Raw genomic sequence first — 25,047 nt, 5'->3', positions numbered from 1 at the left:
AAAAAGAGTTTGGAGGTGTTCCTTCCTCTTGGATTTCCTGAAATAGTTTGAGGAATATAGATGTTAGTTCTTCTTTGAATGTTTGGTAAAACTCCCCTGTGAAGCCATCCGGACCTTGGCTTTGTTTGGTGGGAGTTTTTTTTATTACTTCTTCTATTTCATTGGTTATTAATGGCCTATTCAGGTTTTCTGATTCCTTCTGATTCAGTTTTGGGAGATTATATTTTTCTAGGAATTTGTCTATTTCATCCACATTGTCCAGCTTGTTGGCATATAGTTGTTCATAGTATTTTCTTACAATTCTTAGTATTACTGTGGTGTCAGTGGTTACTTCTGCACTTTTGTTTCTGATTTTATTTATTTGTGTCTTCTGTCTTTGTTTCTTGATGAGTCTGGCTAATGTTTTATCAATCTTGTTTATCTTTCAAAGAACCAGCTCTTGGTTTCATTGATTTTTTTTATTTTTTTTTAGTCTCTATGTTATTCATTTTTGCTCTAATCTTTATTATGTCCTTCCTTCTACTTACTCTGGGCTTTTCTTGTTGTTCTCTTTCTAGTTCTTTAAGTTATAGGGTTAAATAGTTTATTGCTGATTTTTCTTGTTTTTTGAGGTATGCCTGCAGTGCTATGATTTTCCCTTTCAGGACTGCTTTGTTGTGTCCCAGAGGTTTGGGGTTGTTGTGTGTTGATTTTCATTTGTTTCCAGGAAGTTTTTTATTTCTTTCTTGATCTCATTGGTAACCCATTCATTGTTTAATAACATGCTCTTTAGCCTCTATTGTTTGAATGTTTTGGGGTGTTTTTAGTGTAATTGATTTCTAATTTCATTCCACTGTGATCTGAGAAGATGCTTGATATGATTTCAATCTTCTTGAACTTGTAGAAACTTGTTTTGTGTCCTAACATGTGGTCTATCTGTGTGAATGATCCATGTGCACTTGAGAAGAATGTATACTCTGCTGCATTGGGGCGATATCCTATATAATAAAAGGCTAATATGCAAATCGACCGAACGGCGGAATGACCAGTTGCTATGACACGCACTGACCACCAGGGGGCAGATGCTCAACATAGGAGCTGGCCCCTAGTGGTCAGTGTGCTCTCACAGTGGGAGTGCCACTTAGCCAGAAGCTGGCCTCATGCCTGGTGAGCACATCGGCAGTGGCGGGAGCTTCTCTCACCTCCGTGGCAGTGCTAAGTACCCCTCCACAGACATCTCCCAGGAGGTCCTGGACTGTGAGAGGGCACAGACCGGGCTGAGATACCCCCTCTAGTGCACAAATGTCTTGCACCGGGCCTCTAGTGTTCTATAAATGTCAATTAAATCCATTTTATCCAGTGTCTCTGTTTCCTTGTTAAGTTTTTGTCTGGAAGATCTATCCAGTGAAGTCAGAGGGGTGTTAAAGTCCCCTACTATGACTATATTGTTGTCAATCTCTCCGTTAAAGTCCTCTAGAAGTTTTTTTTATATATTTAGGTGCTCCTGTATTGGATGCATCATCTCTGACACCTTAGCCTTAAAGAGCTAATGCCAAAGAATCTAGTAAAAGTGACAAAAATGGACAGAAAGTGACTGAAATTTAACTATAAGGAAACTGATAACAACCTCATACCCATTAGGAAGACTGCTGTCAAAACAAACAAACAAACAAACAAACAAACAGAAAATAACAAGTGTTGTTGAGGATGTGGAGAAATTAAAAACATTATACACTAATGGTGGGAATAGAAAAATTATATTCCCCCCAAATTAAAAGTAGAATTGCCACATAATTCAGAAATTCCACTCTGGGTATATTCTCAAAAGAATTGAAAGCAGGGACTAGAAGATATATTTGTAAACCCATGTTCATGGGAGATTTATTTACAATAGCCAAAAGTTGGAAGCAACCCAAGTGTCCACTGATGGACAAATGAATACACAAAATGTGTTGTATACATAGAAAGGGATATTTTTCAGCCTTAAAAGGGAAGGAAATTCTGACACATGCTACAACATGGAGGTGCCTTGAGGACATCATGCAATATGAAATAGGACAGTCACGAAAGGACAAATACTGTATGATCCCACTTATAGGATGTAATGGTTAATTTTATGTGTTAACTTGGCTGTGCCAGGGGATGCTCAGTTATTTGGTCAAACATTCTGGGTGTGTCAGCGAGGCTGTTTTTGAGTAAGATTAACATGCGAAATGGCAGATTGAGTAGATTGCCCTCCCTAATTTGGGTGGCCTTCAGCCAATCTGTTGAAGGCCTGAAGAGAACAAAAAGGCTGACCCTCCTGTAAGAGGGAATTTCTCCTGCCTGACTCTTTGAACTGAGACATTGGCCTTTTCCTGCCTTTGGACTCAAAATAACACATCAGCTCTTCCTGGTTGCAAGCTGCCAACTCTCAGACCGGCACAACACCAGCAGCTCTCCTGATCTCTACTTACCGACTGCAGATCAGCCTCCATCACTGTGAGCTAATTCCTTATAGTAACTCTCTTTCTATATATCTGTCTCTATGTCTGTCTATCTATCTATCCATCCATCAACTATCTATCTATCTATCTATCTATCTATCTATCTATCTAGTCTGTTAGTTCTGTTCCTCTGGAGAACCCTGAGTAATACATATGAAGTACCTGGGGTAGTGAAATTATAGAGACAAAAAGCAGAATTATGGTTGGCAGAGGCCAGGAGCAGGGAGAAAGTAGAGTTAGTGCTTAATGGGCACAGAGTTTCAGTTTGCCAAGATGAAAAGAGTTCTGTGGCTGGATGGTGGTAATGTACATCAATGCATTAATGTACACTTAAATGGTTAAGATAATAAATTCTATGTGACATGCATTTTGCCACAATTTTAAAAAATTTGGAAGTTTTAAAAAGCCAACTAATAATCTTACCTATTAATCATTCCAAAGTTAGCTGTGATAACAATAATCAAATACAACAGTGTAATTGTCCTTGTGTTATTTACCAACCTCATTATCCATAGTTTGTGTTATGGAATCTGGTATCAGTGGGCGTAATGTCAGTCATCAACAGTCTTTTTAAAAAAATATATATTTATTGATTTTAGAGAGGAAGGGAGAGGGAGAGAGAGATAGAAACATCAATGATGAGAGAGAATCATTGATTGGCTGCCTCCTGCATGGCCCAGTGTGCCCTTGACTGGAATCGAACCCGGGACCCTTCAGTCTGCAGGCCAACGCACTATCTACTGAGCCAAACCAGCTAGGGCAGTCATCAACAGTCTTGCTAATGTCTTGATATTCATTTACTATTGATATTTTATTTCTGCTATAAAAAGCAGTCTTCACACAACGAATTTTTGTCTTTGTTGATTCTATCTTTTTTATTTTTATATCTTTAAATAATTTTAATATATTTACTATTCCTTCTTTCAACTTCCTTTAGATTTAATCTATTATTCTTTTTTTATACTTAAGTTGAATAATTTGCCCATTAATTTTCAGCCTCTAGGCACAGAATGGCTTTAGCTCCACATACAGGATTTAATAGGAGACATTTTCATTATTGTTCAGTTCCTAGTGTTTCTTAATTTTATTTTCTGATCCATGAGTATACCAAATCATATTTATTAAAAATTGACATAAATTTATTTCTTACTTAATTATATTAATATCAGAAATTGTGTTCTCTATTCTTCGATTTTTGTTGAAACTTGCTTTATGTCTTTTAATATAACCCATTTCTAATGTTCTATTTGTTCTTGCAAATAATGTACACTCTCCAACTGATGGTTGTTGATTTTTTGGTGTTCATCAAATAAAGCTTATTAATGGCACTATTTAAATATCCTATATATTTACTAATTCCATTTTAAGTTAAAATTATTGACATATATTTTTAATAACAAGCAAATACTGTATATTCATGCCTCAAACCCATCTGAGTTTCAAGTAGAAGGCACAAATTCTTAGAGGGGAAAAAAATTCTACCTAGAATCAAACAGACAGACATTATTTCTTGCTGCTACCTCTGCAAATTTTTTTTTCCTAGTCAACCATTTAGCTAACTGCATAGCCCTTTGCCAGTCCTGGCTTTATGCTGGGGTCTTTGACTGCCTTCCTTCCTGTTGGTGCTGTAGGCACCAGAGATAGTAGAAGTTGATGTCTCCAAGGCACTCAGCACTTCCAATTATTCCTTTCCTTCCCAGTCTCTTCTTCCAGCTTCATTCCTGGCTTTAGAGAACTTTCCTTACTTTCATATAAGGTTAAAAATTCATTTAAGATGATATTTAAAAATATTTTATCCAGCATTAGGTGTTTTGCCTTTGGAGAGTTTCTGCACGTATATATCCTCTCTCTGTGTCCCTCTCTTCATCCCACCTTCCCTTCTTCAACTGGTAACATTCTTGATTATTCCTATTTCATGAAGGCTATCTATTCTTGTATCCTTGTTAAAATTAGCAAGCAACATCCCCCCTCCCCATCATTGTAAAAATTTTTCAGCATTTTATATACCTTCTGAATTGACAGCATGTTATTCTATTTTTTGTTCCACAGTATTTTAAAAATAGTTTCCATTTTCCCCTTATTACCCATTCTTGAATATAAAATGATCTATGCTGACCTGGTGTTTGCCAGCAGACAGACTGGTCAAATTGGTTTTGACTCTCTTTTCTATCCACTTCGGTGCTTCAATTCCCTTCACAGATCTTCAGATCTAGCAGGCTTTAGCTCTTGTGGTTCCTCTGGGATGAACCCACATAATAAAATAGATGGGATATTTTCATATCCTATCACATACATGACTTTTCCATACTCTGGATAGATGGAATTCAAGAAAAACTACAGCTCCAAGTTTTCTCTGGGCTGTTTTTCTGCCCATGGTCTCCTCAAAAAATGTTTTATGATATACAGGGGCCTTCTTCTCTTCTTTCCTATTTTCTCCCATTCCATGATCAATTTTATTTTATTGCTTGTAATAAGGAGAGGGTACTTACAAATTGTTTTACAAAAAGTGCTGAAGGGGATGAAGAGATGGGACAACCTTAGCAGGAAAACAGAACAAAAGAGAGAACTGTTTTCTAGCTTCATGACTAAAATGTGTGGCATATAGTTGATCTCCTATAGGTATACCTTAAAAGGCATTTTTCTTGGGCCCTTTCAGACCTCTTGAACGAGAATCTCAGGGTGGGGGTGCGAGTAAAACCTGCAAATCTACATTTTAACAACTTCTCCAGATGATCAGGCTGCACAATGAAGTCTGGGAACCACTGGCATGGACCTGTGATTTCTCAGTAGGGTGGACAGTAAGGAGGGTTAAAGCATCTACCTTCTTGTAATTGGACATAGCACCGATGGATTAATTGCATTTCCATCCAGTTACATTAGTGTGGTAGGTAAACAATATTCCTCTCAGACTCTGGAAGAAGCTTAACAGTCAATACCAGTTTTGGGTAGTGTGATTTAAAAAAATATATAATTATTTTAGTGAGAATTTGAGAGAAGTTATGTTGAGGTTGTGATGGATCTCTCTCTTTTTTAAAAAATATGTTTTTATTGATTTCAGAGAGAGAAAGGGAGGAGATAGAAACATCAACGATGAGTCATAGATCAGCCGACTCCTGCACGCCCCCTACTGGGGATCCAGCCTGAAACTCAGGTGTGTGCCCTAACTGGGAATTGAACCATGACCTCCTGGTTCAAGGGTCCATGCTCAACCACTGAATTACACTGGCCAGGCATGATGGATATCTCTTAAAATCAAATACCTCCAGTTCATCTTTCATACATTGCTAAGGTCCATTCCTTCCAATTTATGAACAGAATCTCACTGTTTTGAGCAAGAGACTATTTTTGCTGCCACATAGCTAGAACTATGTGGCAGTAAAATTATATTATCTTTCTTAATTCACAGTTCATGTCACTGCCTTAAAAATGATCAAAATGCCTGGTGGTTAGCCAATTTGCCTATAAGTTGAAGTTCAACTTCTTCCAGACATTCAAGATTCTTCATTCTATTCTTCACTTCAATCTTTCCCTCCATCTCTGACAATACCTTCTTCAACTTTCCAAAGAGTACACCCTCTTACCTTGCTAGTCTCACTGTTCTTAAACTAACCATGCTTGTCAGGCATCTAAGCCTGTATTGATGCTCTGTACTCCTAATCTTTGTTTATCCAAATTTAAAATAGTATTCAATGTAAAGTTCTGGTGCCACCTTTATTTCTGGCTCAAATTTCTCCTTCACATTGCAGATTTGTCATTCTAAAAAATCATCTCCATTTTCCTATTTCCTGGAGGTTAATAATGTGCAAACTCTTACCCCTTGCAAACAACATGGTTCCAATTTTTCTTCCCAGGCTTATCTCTACAAACTGCTTTATGTACTTGAACTCCAGACACAGTGCATCCCTCCCTGATTCTCAGTTTTGTCATGTGTTTTCAGTTCTCTGTATCTTTGCCTATGCTCTTCCCTCTGCCAGATATAATTTGCCCTTTTCTCAGCCTGAAAAACTCGTTCATCTCCTTCAAAAATTATTTCAAACATTACCTTCTCTGTGAAACCTCACTGACCTCTCCCAGGTGGAGTGCTCCACTTCAGAGCATCTTGAAGCAAAATATCCCAAACATAGGTACTCCAAGTAGGTAAGCATTTCACAAACTGTTACATCTTGCATTTATGTCATTTTCCCTAGCACTCTTAGAGTTGTGAAGATTATAAGAGAACATATGTGTAAAACCATGTTGCAATGCACCACAAAATGTTTACCTTTATTATTACAACTCTAGAATTAACCAGTCCTTTAGCTAAAAGTGAAGCCTCTGTCTTTTTATTATTTTTTGTTGTTGTTAATACCCGAGGATATTTTTTCCTTTGATTCTTAGAGAGAGTGGAAGGGAGAGGGAGAGACAGAGAGAGAGAGAGAGAAACATCAATGTGAGAGAGACACATAGATTGGTTGCAGGGGTCCAGCCTGCAACCGAGGAATGTGTCCTCAAAGGGAATGGAACCTGGGACCCTTAAATGCTTGGGCCTACGCTCTATCCACTGAGCAAACCGGCTAGGGCTCTGCCTTTGTTCTGTAGAACTTGATTTGAACATTTTTCCTTGATCAATTCACTCCTGACATTTTGGAGATGCACTGTAATTATATGAGGATTAGCTTGCTTTGTGGTAGGACCACGTCTGCTTTGGGCAGTAAGAACGGGAGGCAGCTTTAGCCAATGTCCTACTTTTCTCTCACTAAACTCACAAATCATGTTTATAACTCTTTACTGCAGAGTGATTAAAGAGTGCTTGATTTGGGTCCTTTCTGACATTTTGGCAATTTCTACATATCACTATGATATAGGTTTTCTATTTAAAATTTAGGAAAAAGGATAAGGCGCAAGGTTTTCAAATACTGTATGGGTACCCTGGTAAGGATACAATGAATCAAGACAGGTGAAAGTTCTGCAAGCTTGTGAATATACACTCGGCATCTGGGAAGGATCTGAAGCGCGCGCGGGGGAAAGTGCGCGGCAAGACCAGGCTATTCACCAACAAACGAAGACCTAGTAGGAACCTGTGAAGAGTCCCACCGTCACATGCCCTAACCCGCCGCATCCCCTGCTCTCCGGGCGCCCACGGGGTCGCGGGGCACCGCGGGGAGGAGGCCCGGTGAAGCCAGGCGCACGGGTGACGGCGAGGCGAGGCGGCCCAGGCTCCCCGCGCGGCTCCGCGATCCCTCCCGGCGGCCGGGCGGCTTCCCCGCCCCCGTGGCCCGGGCCGGAGCCCGGAGAGCCCGCGGCGCCGGGGGAAGGAGTTTCCGGCGGACTCGGCGCGGTGAGCTTCCTGTCCCCCTGTCGCGCCGGCCCACGCTGCCGCTCGGGACGCGGCTCGCGCCCGGAGCCCCAAACCTTCGCCGGCGACACCTCGGCCCCATGCAGTCCCGGCTCCTGCTGCTCGGGACGCCCGGCAGCCCCGGCGGCGCGGCCGCTCGGCGCGTGCGGCTGCTCCTGCGGCAGGTGGTGCGCGGCCGGCCGGGCGGCGACGGGCGTCCGGAGGTCAGACTGCTGCACGCCGGGGCGGGGGCCGAGACAGGTAACCCGGGCTCCCCGCGCGCCCCCGCCTCGCCCTGCCCGCTGCCGGGAGGGAGCGCGGCGCTCACTGCTGTGTGCGCGGGGGACGCGGCTCGCTCCTGGCCTCGTTCCGTAGCCCGAGGGTCTGCACTCGGGTTTGGACGCCTTGGAACAGTGCTTTCTCCCCCCGCACTGCTGCTTTCGCCCCGCTCCCCCCCCACCCCCACCCCGATTCCGACTTGACTTGATCGCAGTTCACGCAGAGGTTAAAGCAGCAGCCCTCCGAGGTGGTTGAAAGCCAAACTTGACCTTGCTCTCCGATCTCAAGGGCCTGGACGCCGATTTGACCCATGTTCCAGCCAGGGCTGGTGGGACATTGTCGCTAAAGACCGTCGTTCGCGGTGTTTTAAATGTATCCATGAGCCTTCCCAAGTTTTGCAGGAGTTTCCTTTCTCACAGGTTCACCTTCTCTTAGAGCTGAACATTACAACTCTAGTTACCCCCCCCCCCCCCCGCCCCCGCGGCAATTGAGGTCACTGAGACACGGAACAGTGGGTTGCCGGAGATCACAGCAAACTGGGGACTGCACTGGAATCGCACGCTCTGATTTCTAAGCTCAGCATTTTTTTTTTGGCTCCATCTGAACTTGTTTTAGGGATCTCTCGCGTGTTGAAGTTAGAGCATTTGTTCTGGTTAAAGGAAGGCATGTATGTATATTGTTACTGCTCTTGATTGGAAAGTGATTCTAGGCAAGGTTTTGTCAGTTATTGTGGTTCAGAATAATGGAGGTTTTCACTATGAAATTGTAGGTTTTATTGTTCCTCTTGCTTTCCTAGTTTTCCGAGCTCCAAATAATTCTCCTTGCCAGGAAATGAGGGAGTTTAAGTCCCATACATTTCATTCATTCATTCATTCACTGAACAAAAATTTTTTTCCTGTTATGTCACATTTCGCCCCTTATCAATTATTATGACTTCTAGAGTATTTGTTTATTCCTTTATTTATTTTTTTATTCCTTGAGTTTTTGTTTGTTTGTTGCTCCTTTGTCTTAGAAGGCAAAGGTCAAGGGTAGGAGTGTAGCATAAGCTGCAACTTGGGTTTGGAGTTAGTGTGGGTTGCAGTCCATTTCTGCACTGTCTAGATATGGAGATTTGAGGGTAGGTTATATAATTTTGTGACCCAGTTTTCTTAATTATAAAATGAGGATAAGGAGAGTATATCTGATAGGGTTGTTGTGAGGATTTAATTAGTTAATAGAATCCTTGGCACATATTAATGTTCAATAAAGTAAGCTTCTTTATTATTCTTAGTATACGTATTTTAAGCTGTTTGAGAGTTATTCTGTTTCCTGGACTTTAGAAGAACTGAACCAGTTCCTTGTAGGTTGAGAACTATCAGAAGTGTCTGGGTATGCAGACAGAACCGAGTTAATTCATGTGAACTTTCTAAAAAAGAAAAAAATGTTCTTTGTATAGAATAATACCTATTGGTTATAAAAACGTTAGAAATCCATGTGGGTGTGAATTTTTACAGTCTGTATTTATATAGGTATTGGTGATTATTTGTAAATGTCCTCAAAATTTGTGTTATGTCTGCAAATCAATGTATAAGCTTCGCTTCAAATGTGAGAGACATGGACACATTACAGACAACATATTAACTTAAATTCAGTCTTTGACTCTGGCATATCCATGAGGACTAGGTATGAGGACTATGGATAAATGCAGCTGGGAACTCACCAGAAATCTGGACTCAAGTAAGGACAGCTCTGACCCAGGTAAACAGGAGGCGAACTCTTGGCTACCTTTTGCCATGATGAGGGCCATCAAGGTCGGCGTGTCCCATTTTTAAATCAGAGGTCATACATAGGAAAACGTAAGACCACACAAAGCAGTGTGCCTTAATGCGCTACAATTCAGGTTGGAAAATGCTCTCAGGAGCACTCACAATGTGAACAGTAATTCTTACCTCCTCTCTGCATAGAATTGACCCTGCTTTCTAATATGTAGTTTGGAAAAAGAGCAACAAGGTACATAAAACAATAAATGCAAGTTATATGCTGTTCTTATTTTGTCTGTACTGTATGCCTGTCTTACTTATCAACACTTTGTATCTCATAAGCATTCAGTGACTTATTATGTTAAAGTTCATACAGAGAAGGAGCAGGAGAGGCTGGACTTGCCTTGTTGGCTTTCAAGATAGGAGCTTTACAAAGCCTGGTGAGCAGAAGGAAGAGGGGGTCATTTATGTTAAGAAAAAAAAAGTCCCCAAGCCCATAGTTTTTTATCCCTGCCTATCAGATACTCTTAGTATCCATAATTTTTAAATTCTTTGTATTTCTTTACTTCATAGTAGTATTGTATTTTGGTTTTAGGAACAAAGAGGTTAACAAGGAGGTTAGCTACTACAAAGAGTTTTCAATACAAATTATTATAGTGTTTTCACAGATGGAGCCTAGCAAGTTGTTTCAGTAGGACTCTGATGCTGAATATGTTCAGATATACTATAGATCAAAATCAAATGATAAACTGGGAAACGTAACTTTATAAATCCATCGTGACATATATAGTGCTGTCCTTTAACACCATTACTATTATAGGAATTCACTATTTTATCTTTATGATTTTTGTGTATGAGTAATTTTTTAATAAAAATATTTACTTTTCAAAAAAGAAATCTATGTTCATTGTAGAAGAGCAAAAAATAGAGACAAATCCCCTAAAACATAATGCTCCCATACAAACTCATAATTGTAAACTTTTTGGTGTTAATCCTATCAGATTTTATAATATATTATTTATTTTTTTATACAAACACATATTTCTTTTTTTAAATTGGGGATCATGTGTGTTTTATAATTCTCACTTAGCCTATTACAAACATATTAACAGTGATAAATATTATTATACATGATTTTTTATACCAATTTTCCATTCTTGGATATTCAGGTTGTCTATTTTTAAATATATAAACAGTGCAATAAATATCTGACTATAAACATTTTTGTGATTTTTAAGATTATATTCTTGGGGTAAAATAGAACTGATGATTTTGGGGTTGGGAAATACAGAACTGGGGCTTCAACTGAGAAATATGGTATTAAGGGAAAAACTATATTATGGTTCAGGTCTTAGCACTGGGTTAACTTTGGGAAATTATTAACTACTTTGAACCTGCAGCAGGCTAGTTTGACCCTGAGAACATTGTGATCCTATTGCGTATTAAAGAATTTAGCAATACAATTCCAGAACAATTATAACTTAGTAAATCGTTGGGAAGACCTATATTAAAAACATGCAGACTAATATGAAAATTGCTGATATGTTTGGTTTTCTCTCAGTCTAAGTTTTGTATTTTAAAAAAGGTGACAGTCAACCACGGGTGATTCCCCTCCCCCTGGGAACATTCTGCAATATCTGAAGACATTTCTAGTTGTCATACCCAGGATAAAGAGGGTGTTACTAGTATCTAGTGGGTAAAGGCCAGGGATGCCGCTAAACATTTTATAATGCACAGGACAGCCCTCACAGTTATCCTGCCCCGTATGTCAATAGTGCTGCTGTTGAGAAACCCTGATCCAAAGCAACTTGTTTGTCAGAGCTGCAAGTCATTGAATTGTGAGCTCATTTGATAGTTTTGAATATCCTAAAGTATGTATATTCTGTAATTTATAATTTTGAGTGGATTAAGAACATTAAAAGCACATTTTAGATGGGCTACCACAGATGTATCTGAGATATATAACTGAGAAAAGAGTTTTTGAGACTGGTAAAGATCTTAACACTATAACAACTTTAAAATATCTGAGGAAAATATACAGATTTCTCATGGGTTAGCTAACAATGAAATAAAAACTATCATAAAAATAATTTAAGAATTATTAGGCACAAACAATATTAAATACAATTCTGACAATGCTATATACTGAAAAATTTGTTATTGATTAAACATTGAAAGAATAAAATCTTTTTGGTATTCAACCCATGTTGATGGCCACAAAGGAAAACAGAGTTTTAGATGAAATACTTGGTAAAATTCTATATGGACAAAAAGTTATTCACTCTAAAATAATGCTTTAATAAAATGTACTGTATAAAAATTGGTAATGGAATCTTTTGGCTTAATTTTTTTCTGAAAGCTAATTACTTGATGACAATTTATAAATGTTAATATTATTCTGCTTACAGTGTTTGTTTTCAGAATATCCACAGGGACAAAATGTTCTATATTGCTCTTTGAGCATTTATCTTCTTTGTAAAATAGGAATAGGTACATTTGCTTTGCCTGCCTTTACCTTATAAAAAACTAGAGGCCCAATGCACGAAATTTGCACACTCACGCGGGGGAGGGGGGGAGGTCCCTCAGCCCGAATTGCAAGAGGGAGCAGGCCAGGCCGAGGGACACCACCTGTGCACTGTCGGGGCCGGGAAGGGATGCAGAAGGTTGGCCAGCCAGGGAGGGACCACGGGAGGGCTCCAGGGAGTGTCTGGCCTGTCTCACTCAGTCCTGATTGGCCCGACTCCAGCAGCAAGCTAACCTACCAGTAGGAGCGTCTGCCCCCTGGTGGTCAGTGCATGTCATAGCAACTGGTCGACCGGTCGGCTGTCTGCCCCCTGGTGGTCAGTGCACGTCATAGCAAGTGGTTGAGTGGTCTTAGCATATCGTTAGCATATTACACTTTGATTGCTTGAATGGCCGACCAGACAACCAGACACTTAGCATATTAGGCTTTTATTATATAGGATTTTAGCTAGCAATCATTTGGTTTTAAGTGACAGATATGTGCACAGAAAAATGCATTGATTGGTTCACAAAGGTGGGGAGGTCCAGTGGCTTCAGGCCAGGCTAGATGCAGGTTGTTCAAATAGCTTTAGGGCTTGGGCTCTCTCTGCTTTCCCCATGGTCTTTCTACTTTCCATTCTCCATTTATTAGATCTACTGTTTTTGTTCTGCTCGTTTAAATGTCTGGCAGGCTTTTTTCAAGTGGTAGCAGTGATAGCCTTTTGGAGCAAGACTTTCATTGTCCTTACAATTCACAGTGTCAGAAGAAGAGAGAACATTTTTTCCTGTGAGCTCTGACAAAAATCCTGGAGAGAACTTTTATGGGCCACGTTCATGTGCCCATCTCTAAAATACAGTGGCCTGAAGGTGGAATGTTCTTGTGCAGGGTACTTACTTTTGGAGTTTTAGGTTTAGGAATAAAAGTTGGGATGAGTGGTATAAACTACTCAAACCAAATGGGATGGGTTCTCCACTGGAGGAAGGGATTCTGTCAAAAGAAAGGGGAAAGAGCTCTGGCCGGTTTTGTTAAGTGGTTAGAGCGCCAGCCTGAGGACCAAATGGGTCCAGGTCCGGTTTTCGGTCAAGGGTGTGCAGGCCTGATCCCAGCCTGGGTCCAGGTGTGTTCAGGAAGTAACTGATTGATCTGTCTCTCACACATCTATCTTCTCTCTCTCTTTCTCTCTCTCTCTCTCTCTCTCTCTCTCTCTCTCTCTCTCTCTCTCCCCTCCTCCTCCTCCTCCTCCTCCTCCTCCTCCCTCCCTCCCTCCCTCCCTTCCACTCTCTCTAAAAATCAATGGGGAAAAAATTCCTTGGGTGAGGATTAATTAAAAAAAATTTAAAAAAAGAGAAAGAAAGAGGAAAGAATATCAGGTATGTAAAACAAAACAGCTGTTCATTAAAATTACCTAAAAATCAAGTGAATAAGGTCTAAATGGGCTTGGTTAAGATTAAGTGTTACATAAAAGGTACTATTAATTATCTTATATATAGAAATTTTTCTATAAACCTTTAGATAAATCCCCTTAAATTAGGATTATTGTATGTGATAAAATCAAGCCTTGTTATTTTAAATGTGGCCTTAAATTTAATTTCATTTGGAAGGTTTCATCCTTTGGATTCTTTTCAGGGTTTTTTTTTTTTTTTTAAATAAGTCCTCACCCAAGGAGTGAGGATATTTTTTCCATTGAATTTTTTTTAGAGAGAGTGGAAGGGGAGTGGTGTTGTGGGGAATAGAGAGAGAGAGGGAGAAACATCGATATGAGAGAGACACATTGATGGGTTGCCTCCCACATGCACCCACACCGGGGGCGGGGATTAGACTTGCAACCCAGGTATGTGCCCTTGACTGAAATCAACCAAGACCTTCTGGTGCACAGGCTGACGTTGTAACCACTGAGACATGCCAGCCAGGGCTGGATTCTCTTCAGGGTTTTTAATTCTCAAGTACATATGCTTCATGTCTGAGTAAAATATATAATTTAATTATTGGTAGTAGTGTTTATGCGACAGTTTGTATATTGTACAGCAAGCATGTCAAACTCAAAGGCTAACATGGGCCAAATAAACAAGGTTTAAGTTGATATGGGCCGCAAAAAAACCAAAAGCTTCAATTTTCATAGAAATGTAGGTTTATTTCCATGGAGACATGCCGAATACAAAGGGCTGAAATAAATGAGTAATCGTTAACATAAAATAATAGAGCATTTTAATAAAAATTAGTATTTCTAATTGCACATTAACTTACCAGATACTGAATGACTGCACAAATTAGTAAGTGTAACGGAAATGAACCTATTTTTCTTGTTCTCCGAAAGCAAAATATTTCCTGTTGCTCACACCAAACAAGTCGGTCCAAGACTAATGACGTGGCAATTGGCTGCTAAAATACTCGCTGTTAGTATTAGTGGAGAGAAACGGTGCGCCTGAGCGTAGGGCGCATAAGGGAAATGAATGCAACACGATTATAGTAATCACTCACTAGCGAACGTTGTAGATCGTTAATACTAACTAGAGGCCCGGTGCACGAAATTCATGCATGGGGGGGGGGGTCTCTCAGCCCGGCCTGCACCCTCTCCAATCCGGGACCCCTCGGGGGATGTCCGACTGCCTCTCGCAATCCGGGACTGCTGGCTCCTAACCACTCGCCTGTCTCCCTGCCTGATTGCCCCTAACCCCTCTGCCTGCCCGTCTGATTGCCCCTAACTGCTCCCCTACTGGCCTGATCGCCCCTAACTGCTCCCCTGCTGGCCTGATCACCCCTAACCACCTCTGCCTCGCCCTGCACCTGCGACCCAGGATTCCTTCCTCCGGCCGGTTGCAGGCACCCGGACCCAGGCTTCCCTCCCTCTGGCCGGCCGCAGGCACCCAGGACCTGGGCCGGCTTCGCCTGGGATGGCCACAGCCACAGGGGACCGTGGGCGGGCGGCTTTGCCTGGGCCACAGCCACAGGTGCCCAGGACCGTGGGGCGGGCGGCTTGTCCGTCTCCTGGGCCGGGCCGGCTTTGCCTGGGCTGGGACTGCGAGGCAGGCAGCTTGTCCCTCTCCCAGGCCGCAGGCACAGCCACAGGTGCCCAGGACCGTGGGGCGGGCGGCTTGTCCCTCTCCTGGGCCACAGCCTGGCTGGTCCCCATTCCTCTCTCACGAGCTCATTTGTGCCTGGCTGGTCCCCATTCCTCTCTCCCAAGTGTTGAGTGTCTGAGCTGTTATGGCGTGACGGCGTGAGGGTGTGATGTCCATTTGAATATTAGCTTTTTATTATATAGGATTATGTATAACAGGCTATTGTAAAAATTAAGTTACAAAATTTTTGTTTATTATATTTTATGTCTGTTTATATATTTATTTTTTTAATATTTCAAGAAAAACAATCTTAATGTTACATGCAATAAACCTTAATATCTCAAGAAAAATGATTTTAAATATAATAATGTTACATGCAGTAAACACCAATTATTTAAGAAAAACAATCTTAAATATAATATTAAATGCAATAAACATTAATATTTCAAGAAAAAAAGGATATTAAGTATAATAATATTACCAAAACTATACTAACATAGTATGACATCACAAAAGTTGTAGGAAATATTAAAAATCTGCAAATAACCGGGTTACTTCTATTATATTCTAAAATAGTTTTTTTCTCTGGCTCTATTTTTGTTCATCAGTTTATGTTGTTCATTATATTCCACATATCAGTGAGATCATGTGATATTTATCTTTCTCCGACTGGCTTATTTCGCTTAGCATAATGCTCTCCAATTTTATCCATGCTGTTAAAAATGGTAAAAGTTCCTTCTTTTTTATAGCAGCATAGTATTCCATTGTGTAGATGTACCACAGTCTATTAATCCATTCATCTGCTGATGGGCACTTAGGCTGTTTCCAAATCTTAGCTACTGTAAATTGTGCTGCTATGAACATAGGGGTGCATATATCCTTTCTGATTGGTGTTTCTGGTTTCTTAGGATATAGTCCTAGCAATTTTTACTTTTATTATATTTTAGTTATAACAATTTCCATTTTGAGTCTTTTATATTAAAATCTTAAAAAATATTATTGCACTTAATCAGAATAGTTTATTTGTAAAAAAGTCATGCAGTATTTCCTCTGCCTAAGTTATGCTACCTGTTGTTTTATAAGTATATTCATTTCTCTTTAGATTAATACTTATTTAACTGAATTTATGCATAACTTTATATTTGTATAAAATGCTACTGTTTACAAAACAAAAAAATGAATTTTTAGTTTATTTAAACTTACAATTGGCTTGACTTCTGAGCATATTGAAGATGGGCTGTTCATAAAAAATAATGAACCAGAGATAATTAAGAAAACAATTTAGTTTTAAACTATAATAATTTACTTATTTATTCATTTGTCAAACATTTATTTAATACCTGCTTGATCTGAGGTATTGTTTTTGTCACAGAGGTGATTAAAATATAGGCCCTGCCCACAAGATGCTCTCATTTTGCCACGTGAGTAAATTTGGAGAGTAGGAGTAAAATAATAGATCTCAGCCACATAGGTCATGAATTTTATTTTAATATTCTTTGTATGAATATATATTATATATATAGTGTGGTAAGTTCCTCATAATATATATATTATATATATAGTGTGGTAAGTTCCTCATGAGTGTTTCCTTAAAACTTCAAAGTCAAGAAAAACCCACAAAAAAACAAACTTTTTTTTTCACTTACCTCCTAAAAGGATTTTGCAAATATGTATCCCTTTGAACATTTTTAGGTTGATGTCTAAAAATGTTCCTGATAAGAATAAATACTTGCAGAGGATAATGTTTCCAGTGTGTTATAAATATTGACATTTAAAAGAACTGTTACATACGTTTTTAAAGTATGTCTTTTAAATGGAATCAGAATATGCTAGTAATTTATTAGCTAGGATCTCAATTTTGAATATAGATGAAAAGCTCTTCTTTAACTGCCAGAAAATATACATTATTTTTATCTCTATGAATTCGTATTTAACTATGCTTCTCATAATTTTAACTTAATATATTTTTATTCTTGAAAGTTTTATCATACATTTCTGCAACAAAAAAATGTTTAAATGATAAAATGTTTCTATCATTACAGTTATTAGAGCACATTGTTCACAAGAACATCAAAAGGTTCCAAATTTTCATAAAAACTAAAATTTTGTAGAAACATACCTGTTGATGACATGAGTGTTGAATATTAATTATTGTGAAAAATTTTGATATAGTAATAACACTCAATTCTTTGCATACTTTCTGTTATAATAGTATGTTGATTTATTATAAAAATGTTACTTTTAATGGTCTATCAACTGACAACTTTATTTCAGTCTTTTTCAAATTTGTAGGTAACAAAGAATCAGAAACCACTTGACTTGCATCACTTATTGAATCACTACATTAGGGAGATTCACTAAAAAGACTTTAGCAAATTGTACCAAATGGCTATGGTTAATTTCTCACCTAGAGACTGCTGTTTGATCTAATGTCCATAGCAAATGCTGATAAAATAAAACCATTACTGTAGAGGAGACATAATCAATAATTGTAATATAGTATGAGAAATGTTATTATAGAAAATGAACCAGATATTTTACTAGCAGAAAGACGGGAATGGAGTGATCAATTCTTGTGGGAGGTGGAAATTGTGCAAAAGGAAAAATTAGGGAAGGTTCAGTGGGAAGGTGAAGATATTTGAAGGGTAGTTGTGTGAAGGGAAAGTGGTGTGAGAGATTTGAAGAGCCTTCTAGGCTGAGGAAATAAATAATCAGTCACTGAAAAGGAATACAAGAGGTAGAGCTGGTTAGAGATGGCTGGACAGTACACAACAGAGAATATAGTGTTTGGTTTTTCTCATGTTAAAGTTGAGGTGTCTTTAATATCTAAGTAAAATGTCCAGTAGGTTATTGACAGATATGGAATTCAGGAGAGAGATCTGAGCACAGGTAGACATTTAACACTTTAATCATAGCGTCAGAGTTGGGCCATTGGCATGGATTAGATGACTCAGGAAAGTGAAGCATGGTAACAGAAGATGGCCAAGCGAGGTCTGAGGCAGGGAGGGCAAATGCCTCGCCCATATGAATGTCATTTTCCTCTTTGCCTACAGTATCAGGCATGGCTAATTGATCACTGCCCTATTTCTTTCTTTCTTTTTTAAAATATGTATTTATTGATTTCAAAGAGAGGAAGGGAAAGGGAGAGAGGGATAGAAACATCAACGATGAGAATCATCGTTCGGCTGCCTCCTGCACATCCCCTACTGGAGATTGATCTGCAACTGGGGCATGTGCCTGACTGGGATTCAAACTGTAACCTCATAATTCATGGGTCAATGCTCACCATGAGTCCAATTTCCATTCTGATTTCTTCTTTGGATTTTTTTTTTTTTTTGTTAATCCTCACCTGGGGATATTTTTCCATTGATTTTTAGAGAGAGTGGAAGGGAGGGACCGAGGAGGAGGAGGAAGAGGAGGAGGAGGAGGAGAAGGAGGAGGAGGAGGAGGAGGAGGAGAGAGAGAGAGAGAGAAAGAAACATCGATAAGAGAGACACACATCCATTAGTTGCCTCTTGCACACACCATGACCTGGACCAGGGATCGAACCTGCAATGGTACATGCCTTTTACTGGGAATTGAATCTAGACCCTTTGGAGCCTGGGCTGATGCTCTAACTACTGAGCAACACCATCCAGGGCTCTTTTTTTGGATTTTCAAAGAAGCCTGTTGCTTGATATCTGAATGTTTAGAGACTTTCTATTTGTTTCCAGATCTTTCTGTTACTGATTTCATTTTGATCAGAGAACATACTTTGTATGATTTTAGTCCTTTGAAATTTAATAATTCTTGCTTTATGGTCCAGCCTGTGATCTATTTTGGTGACTGTTCCATGAACAGTTAAAGAGAATATGTATTCTGCTCTTGTTGAGTAGAATTAAGTTGAGTGGCTAATAGTGTTTTCATATCCTCTTTATCCTTACTTCTATTCTTAATCTTAGCCAAAAGGTTAAGAAGTGATTGTCTTTACTTCCCTACCTTCTGTTTTCCCCACGCCACACTCTTCTGTCAGCACTAAGAGAAATATCCTGTCTAATAAAAGCCTAATATGCTAAGTGTCCGGTCATCCATTCAATCAATCAAAGTGTAATATGCTAATGATATGCTAAGGCTGCTCAACCGCTTGCTATGACATGCACTGACCACCAGGCGGCAGACAGTCGACTGGTCGACCAGTTGCTATGACGTGCACTGACCACGAGGGGGCAGACGCCCAGACTGGTAGGTTAGCTTGCTGCTGGGGTCCAGCCGATTGGGACTGAGCGAGACCAGCTGGACATGCCCTAGAGCCCTCCTGTGGTCCCTCCCCGGCTGGCCAACCTCCTGCGTCCCTCCCTGGCCCCGATCGTGCCTGGGTGGGGTCCCTTGGCCTGGCCTGCGCCCTCTTGCAATCTGGGACTCCTCGGGGGATGTTGGAGAGCTGGTTTTGGCCCTGTCCTGCAGGCCAGGCCGAGGGACCCCGCTGGTGCATGAATTTGTGCACCAGGCCTCTAGTATTAATATATTAATCCAAATGATTTTGGATTTGTCAATTTCTACTTTTACTTCTGCCAGTTTCTGGTTTATGCTTATTCCTCAGCACCCTCTTGGCCAGGTCACCACCATAGGTTTGCTTGTCCTTCACAAAGAGTCACAGCTCCTTTTAAGAAACTTTCTAAATATACCTCCTCTGCTTGCTCTTTCTCTTGTGCCTCCAGGCTTAGGGGTGGTAGTGGCTTTCTGTTACTGCTAGTCCCATTCTTGTTGGTTTTCCTAAGTTCTGCCCAGACCTGCATACATGGTTTCTTTATTATACTGTCCTCAGTTTCTCAGTTTGAATGTACCATCTGTTTCTTGCTGGGACCCTGATTGATAAATGGATATGTTTAGGATAAGCATTTCAGTCAGTGGGAAAATCCAGTTCAAAAGGCTGAAATGAGTATGTGTCTGACATGTTTAAGGAATAGTGAGGCTGGAGTAGACTAAGTGAGGAGGACACTAGGAGGAAATGAGGTTTGAGAGGAAATGGGGGAGCCTCATCAGAATAGCCTTTTAGGCCATTGCAAAGACTGGAGGGTTGACCAGAGGACTGACGTTATCTGATTCCTATTTCATTATGATCACTGTGGCTACTCTGTTGAGAATAAACTGTAGGGTGCAAGGTTTGAAATAGGAGATCTGTGAGGAGGTGAGAGAGAATGCTGTTTAAATGAGAAAAATGATTTAACTAGTAAACCTCTAACTTGGGTCAGCACTGTGATGGTAGAGGATGTGATAAAAAGTGGATGATACTGGATATATCTTAAAGACCAATTCAATGGGATTTTCTGATGGAGTATGAGAGAGAAGAGCTAAGAATGGCTGCAAGAGCCCTGGCCAGTGTGGTTCAGTTGTTAGAGCATTGGCCAGGCCACTGAAGGGTTGCAGGTTCAATTGCAGGTCAGGGCTCATACCTAGGTTGCAGATTCCATCCTCTCATGAAGGCAACCATTCGATGTGTCTCTAACATTGATGTTCCCCTCCCCGCCTCTCCGTGAGGATTAACAAATAAACAAAACCAAAAAGAATGGCTTCAAGATTTCGGGTTTGAGTAACTGGAAGGATTACATTGCCATCAACAGAACTGTGGAATACTGTGTGGATGGAGCACATTTTGTGGGAAGATCAGAAGTTCGGTTTTTTGTTTTATTTTCAGAGAGGAAGAGAGAGGGAGAGATAGAAACATCAGTGATGAAAGAGAATCATCGATTGGTTGCCTCCTGCACACCCCCTATTGGGGATTGAGCCCACAACTTGGGTATGTGCCCCAACTGGAATCAAACCAGGAGCTCCTGGTTCATAGGTCGATGCTCAGCCATTGAGCCACGCCGGCTGGCTAGGCAGAAGTTCAGTTTTGAATGTTAAGTTTAAGTTGACTATTAGGCATCTCATTGTCTGTTGGTATGGATGTTTGGAGTCCTGTGGTCTGGGTTAGAGATATAAACTTGGAATCAGCAATATATATTAGTTGCACTTAAAAGCATAAGACTGGGTGAACACATCAAGGAGAGGTTATAGAGAAAATAGAAAAGAGGCTAGAACTGGGACTCTGCACCTAATGTTAAGAAATTAAGAGGAAGAGAAAGCAAAGATGACTTGAGAAGTTAGAGTGAGGTAGGAGGAAAATAGAGGAGACAAGGGAGCAAGGAGGAGAGGGAAAGGGGATGGGAGTGAGGTGGAATCTCCTATTGTGAGTCTTGACAGGAAACAGGGTCATGAGTCCACTCTAGAAATCATAGGGACCTGCCTCATGGCAGCAAGGCTGTGGACAGTAACTTAGGTGTGGCTAATTGAATGCCCCTACCCAAATGAATCATGAGGGAGTTACACAGAGGCTGCAGGAGCAGTCGCTTATGGCAATGTTCTTATTATAAGATGCTTCTGAAGATTTTAGACTAAAGATGAAGAATCATGATTTCTGCAGCTTAAGATAGTGTTTTTACAACTTTTTACAGGTTTGAAAAATATCAAACTAAAATTGGAAAAAGTTGTCCTCTGCTCCTGGTGTCCCACGGTGGATTTAGTGTTGCCAGGGGCAGTATCTCAGTGTGTTTCTCCTGGGGAGTGACTTTGATTGTGTTTCCTGTTGCCTTCCTGCTGTGCTTTGGACTAGATTCTGAGCCTTGGTCTCTTCAGTGACATATGGTTCTGTGAGTTATCCTATATAATAAAGAGGTAATATGCAAATTGACTGTCACACCCTCACAAGATGGCTGCCTACAACCAGGCCAGCAGGGGGTTAGTGAGGGATGACCAAACAACTGAACAGCAGGTTGCGTGGGGCAACCAGGCCGGCGGGGGGGGGGGGCAGTTAGGGGCGACCAGGCCAGCAGGAGGGTCAGTTAGGGGTGCCCAGGTAGGCAGGCAGGGGAGCGATTAGGAGTCAGTGGTCCAGGATTGTGAGAGGGCAGTCGGACATCCCCCGAGGGGTCCCGGATTGGAGAGGGTGCAGGCTGGGCTGAGGGACACCCCCCCTTCCCTGTGCATGAATTTTGTTCACCAGGCCTCTAGTTTCATATAATTGCTGTAACAGAACCTTTTACTAAGCTACTTTGAGATGGTGTTTTTGTTACAGTAGTTATATGAAGGAGATCACAGAAACCATGGTTACTTAGAGTCAAGATTAAATGAAATAACATAAATAATGTATGTATAGCCCTAGCCAGTTTTGCGCAGTGGATAGAGTGTCCTCCCACAGGCTGAAGGGTCCTGGGTTCGATTCTGGTCAAGTGCATGTACCTTGGTTTCAGGCTCAACCCTGGTTGGGGCATGTGTAGGAGGCAACCAATTGATGTGTCTCTCTCACATCAGTGTTTCTCTCTCTCTCTCCCCCTCCCTTCCACTCTCTATCTAAATAAATAAATAATGTATCTATAACAATATTTGCCAAATAGCCTAGTTCAGAGGAAAATTCTTTTGATTTGTATAAGTGAACTCTAAATATATATCTTCTGTATCAGAAAGTATACTTTTGTTTTGCACAGTGTTTCTATATTTCTGTCAATTTAACACATACCTGTAATACATTTATTCATCTACTAAAACTATTTTCCCCACAGATTTACAAAATCTTTATTTGTAAAATCTGTCTCATGGGATTATTTTGGGAATGTGTGAAGTACTTAGAAGATAGTAATCATTTAACAAGTGTTGACTGTTGTTATTATGACCATGATTTAAGGCCTTAGTCTCCAGGTATCTTACTGGCTCGAAACCCAGCAGTGTGAAAAGATGTGTCACAGCTTCTTTTACTGAGTCTTTGAGCCCTTTCCAAATGAAGTTCCAGGTGCAGATGGTATCAATATGCCTATTTTGCTGTTGGAGAGAGCAAAGCAGAGATTGTTCAATTTAGTCTGGCACTTTAGAAGATCAGCCAGAAATTAATGTTACTTAAAAAAAAACTAGAACCATGTAGAAGTTATTGAGAACTTTTGCTCTGTTTTGTTTCATGTAGAATTCTTAGCATACATGCCCCTGGGCTTTTGTTCATTTTATGTACCTAGAAATATTGAATTTTGGGGTTATGTTGCTAGCGAACTTGAAGTTGTATGTAGTGAAAATAAGAACCTAAAAAGGTTGCCCAGCCAGGTGTAGCTCAGCGGTTGAGCATTGACCCAGGAACCAAGAGGCCGCCGGTTCGATTCCTGGTCAGGGCATATGCCCAGGTTGCAGGCTGGATCCCCAGTGCGGGGCATGCAGGAGGCAGCCAATCAATGATTCTCTCTCATCATTGATGTTTCTATCTCTCTTTCCCTCTCCCTTCCTCTCTGACATCAATAAAGATATATTTAAAAAAAAAAAGAACCTAAAAAGGTTGCAGATATACCTTAACCCCTGTGGATGCTTTGGATGATCCTAAACAAAATACTTCCTTCTGTATTGTTATTGACTCTATTAGTATTGCTATTAATGAGAAAATAAAGCTGGTTAATATGCATATTTTATTGTATTTCACCTTTTTTGCTAATATAGCATTTAAAATGTGAATTTCACTGATGCTTCAGTTCTTTCCAGAACTTGTACTTTGGATAGAAGTTTAGAGCAGCAGTCGCCAATCTTTCGGACCTCATGGACCACCGTTGGCAACCGCTGGTTTAGAGTATAGTGTTTATGTGCTTGACAGAGACTGATGTGTGGTACATTTTGTAATATCCCTCTCTGTAGGTCAGGAGAATCATTGTTGGGGAAGGCATAGGGTATGTTTTTCTCATTTGTCTCTTGTAATGCTTGTGTTTCTTTATTCTCTTTAGGTGACACAGTTAGTATTGGAAATGTATCCTACAAGTTGAAAACTCCTAAGAGCCCGGAACTTGTGCCACAGAACTACAGTAAGAAATAGTTATTTATTTATGAATTAATAATTTTTAACTTTTCATTATGTGAATTTTTAAACATATACAAAACTAAAGAGAATAATATAAACCTGGTGTACATATCATTTAGGTTCAGCATTTATGAGCATATGCCAGTTTTCTTTTACCTGACTCTCAGTTTTTTGTTCTGGAATATTTGAAACCTGCCCCAGACATTGTACCACTTCATCCATGAATATATTAGTAAAACTTTTATTTTTTTATATACTACTAGAGCCCTAGTGCATGAAATTCATGCACAGGGAGGGGGTTTCCTAAGCTCAGCCTGCACCCTCTCGCAATCCAGAACCCCTTGGGGGATGTGGATGTCCGACTGCCGGTTTAGGCCTGAATCCGCAGTGGGATCGGGCCTAAACCGGCAGTCGGACATCCCTCTCACAATCCGGGACTGCTGGCTCCTAACCACTCGCCTGCCTGCCTGATGCCCCTAACCACTCTGCCTGCCTGCCTGATGCCCCTAACTGCTCACCTGCCTGCCTGATCACTCCTAACCACTCTGCTTGCCTGATCGTCCCTAAACACTCACCTGCCTGCCTGATCGCCCCTAACCACTCTGCCTACCTGCCTGATTGTCCCTGTTTGCCTGCCTGCCTGATCGCCCCTAACTATTCGCCTGCCTGCCTGATCACCCCTAACTGCCTCTGCCTCAGCCTCCGCCGCGGCAGCTTTGTCCAGAAGGACGTCTGATTAGCATATTATGCTTTTATTATTATAGATTATTTCTTTTTTAATTAGGATAGATTTACATACAATAAAATGCATAGTATTCATTTTGTTTAGTTTTGATAATGTTATAA

General features: G+C 40.5%; 1 protein-coding gene across 2 annotated transcripts in view; it reads left to right on the top strand.

Annotated features, from left to right (window-relative positions):
• Window positions 1–7,809: 7,809 nt before the first annotated feature.
• The window catches only part of VWA8 (von Willebrand factor A domain containing 8), a 366,788-nt gene continuing 349,550 nt past the window's right edge, over window positions 7,810–25,047 (top strand). For both annotated transcript variants that reach the window (XM_023748236.1, XM_006083505.3), the window contains exons 1-2: window positions 7,810–8,040; window positions 24,128–24,205. In XM_023748236.1, the coding sequence (XP_023604004.1) occupies window positions 7,881–8,040; window positions 24,128–24,205 (238 nt within the window). In that variant the 5' untranslated portion in view covers window positions 7,810–7,880. The remainder of the gene's footprint in view (window positions 8,041–24,127; window positions 24,206–25,047) is intronic.

Source organism: Myotis lucifugus, unplaced genomic scaffold (assembly GCF_000147115.1).
Source record: "Myotis lucifugus unplaced genomic scaffold, Myoluc2.0 scaffold_7, whole genome shotgun sequence".
Lineage (NCBI taxonomy): Eukaryota > Metazoa > Chordata > Mammalia > Chiroptera > Vespertilionidae > Myotis > Myotis lucifugus.
This window is presented reverse-complemented; position numbering and strand designations above follow the sequence as displayed.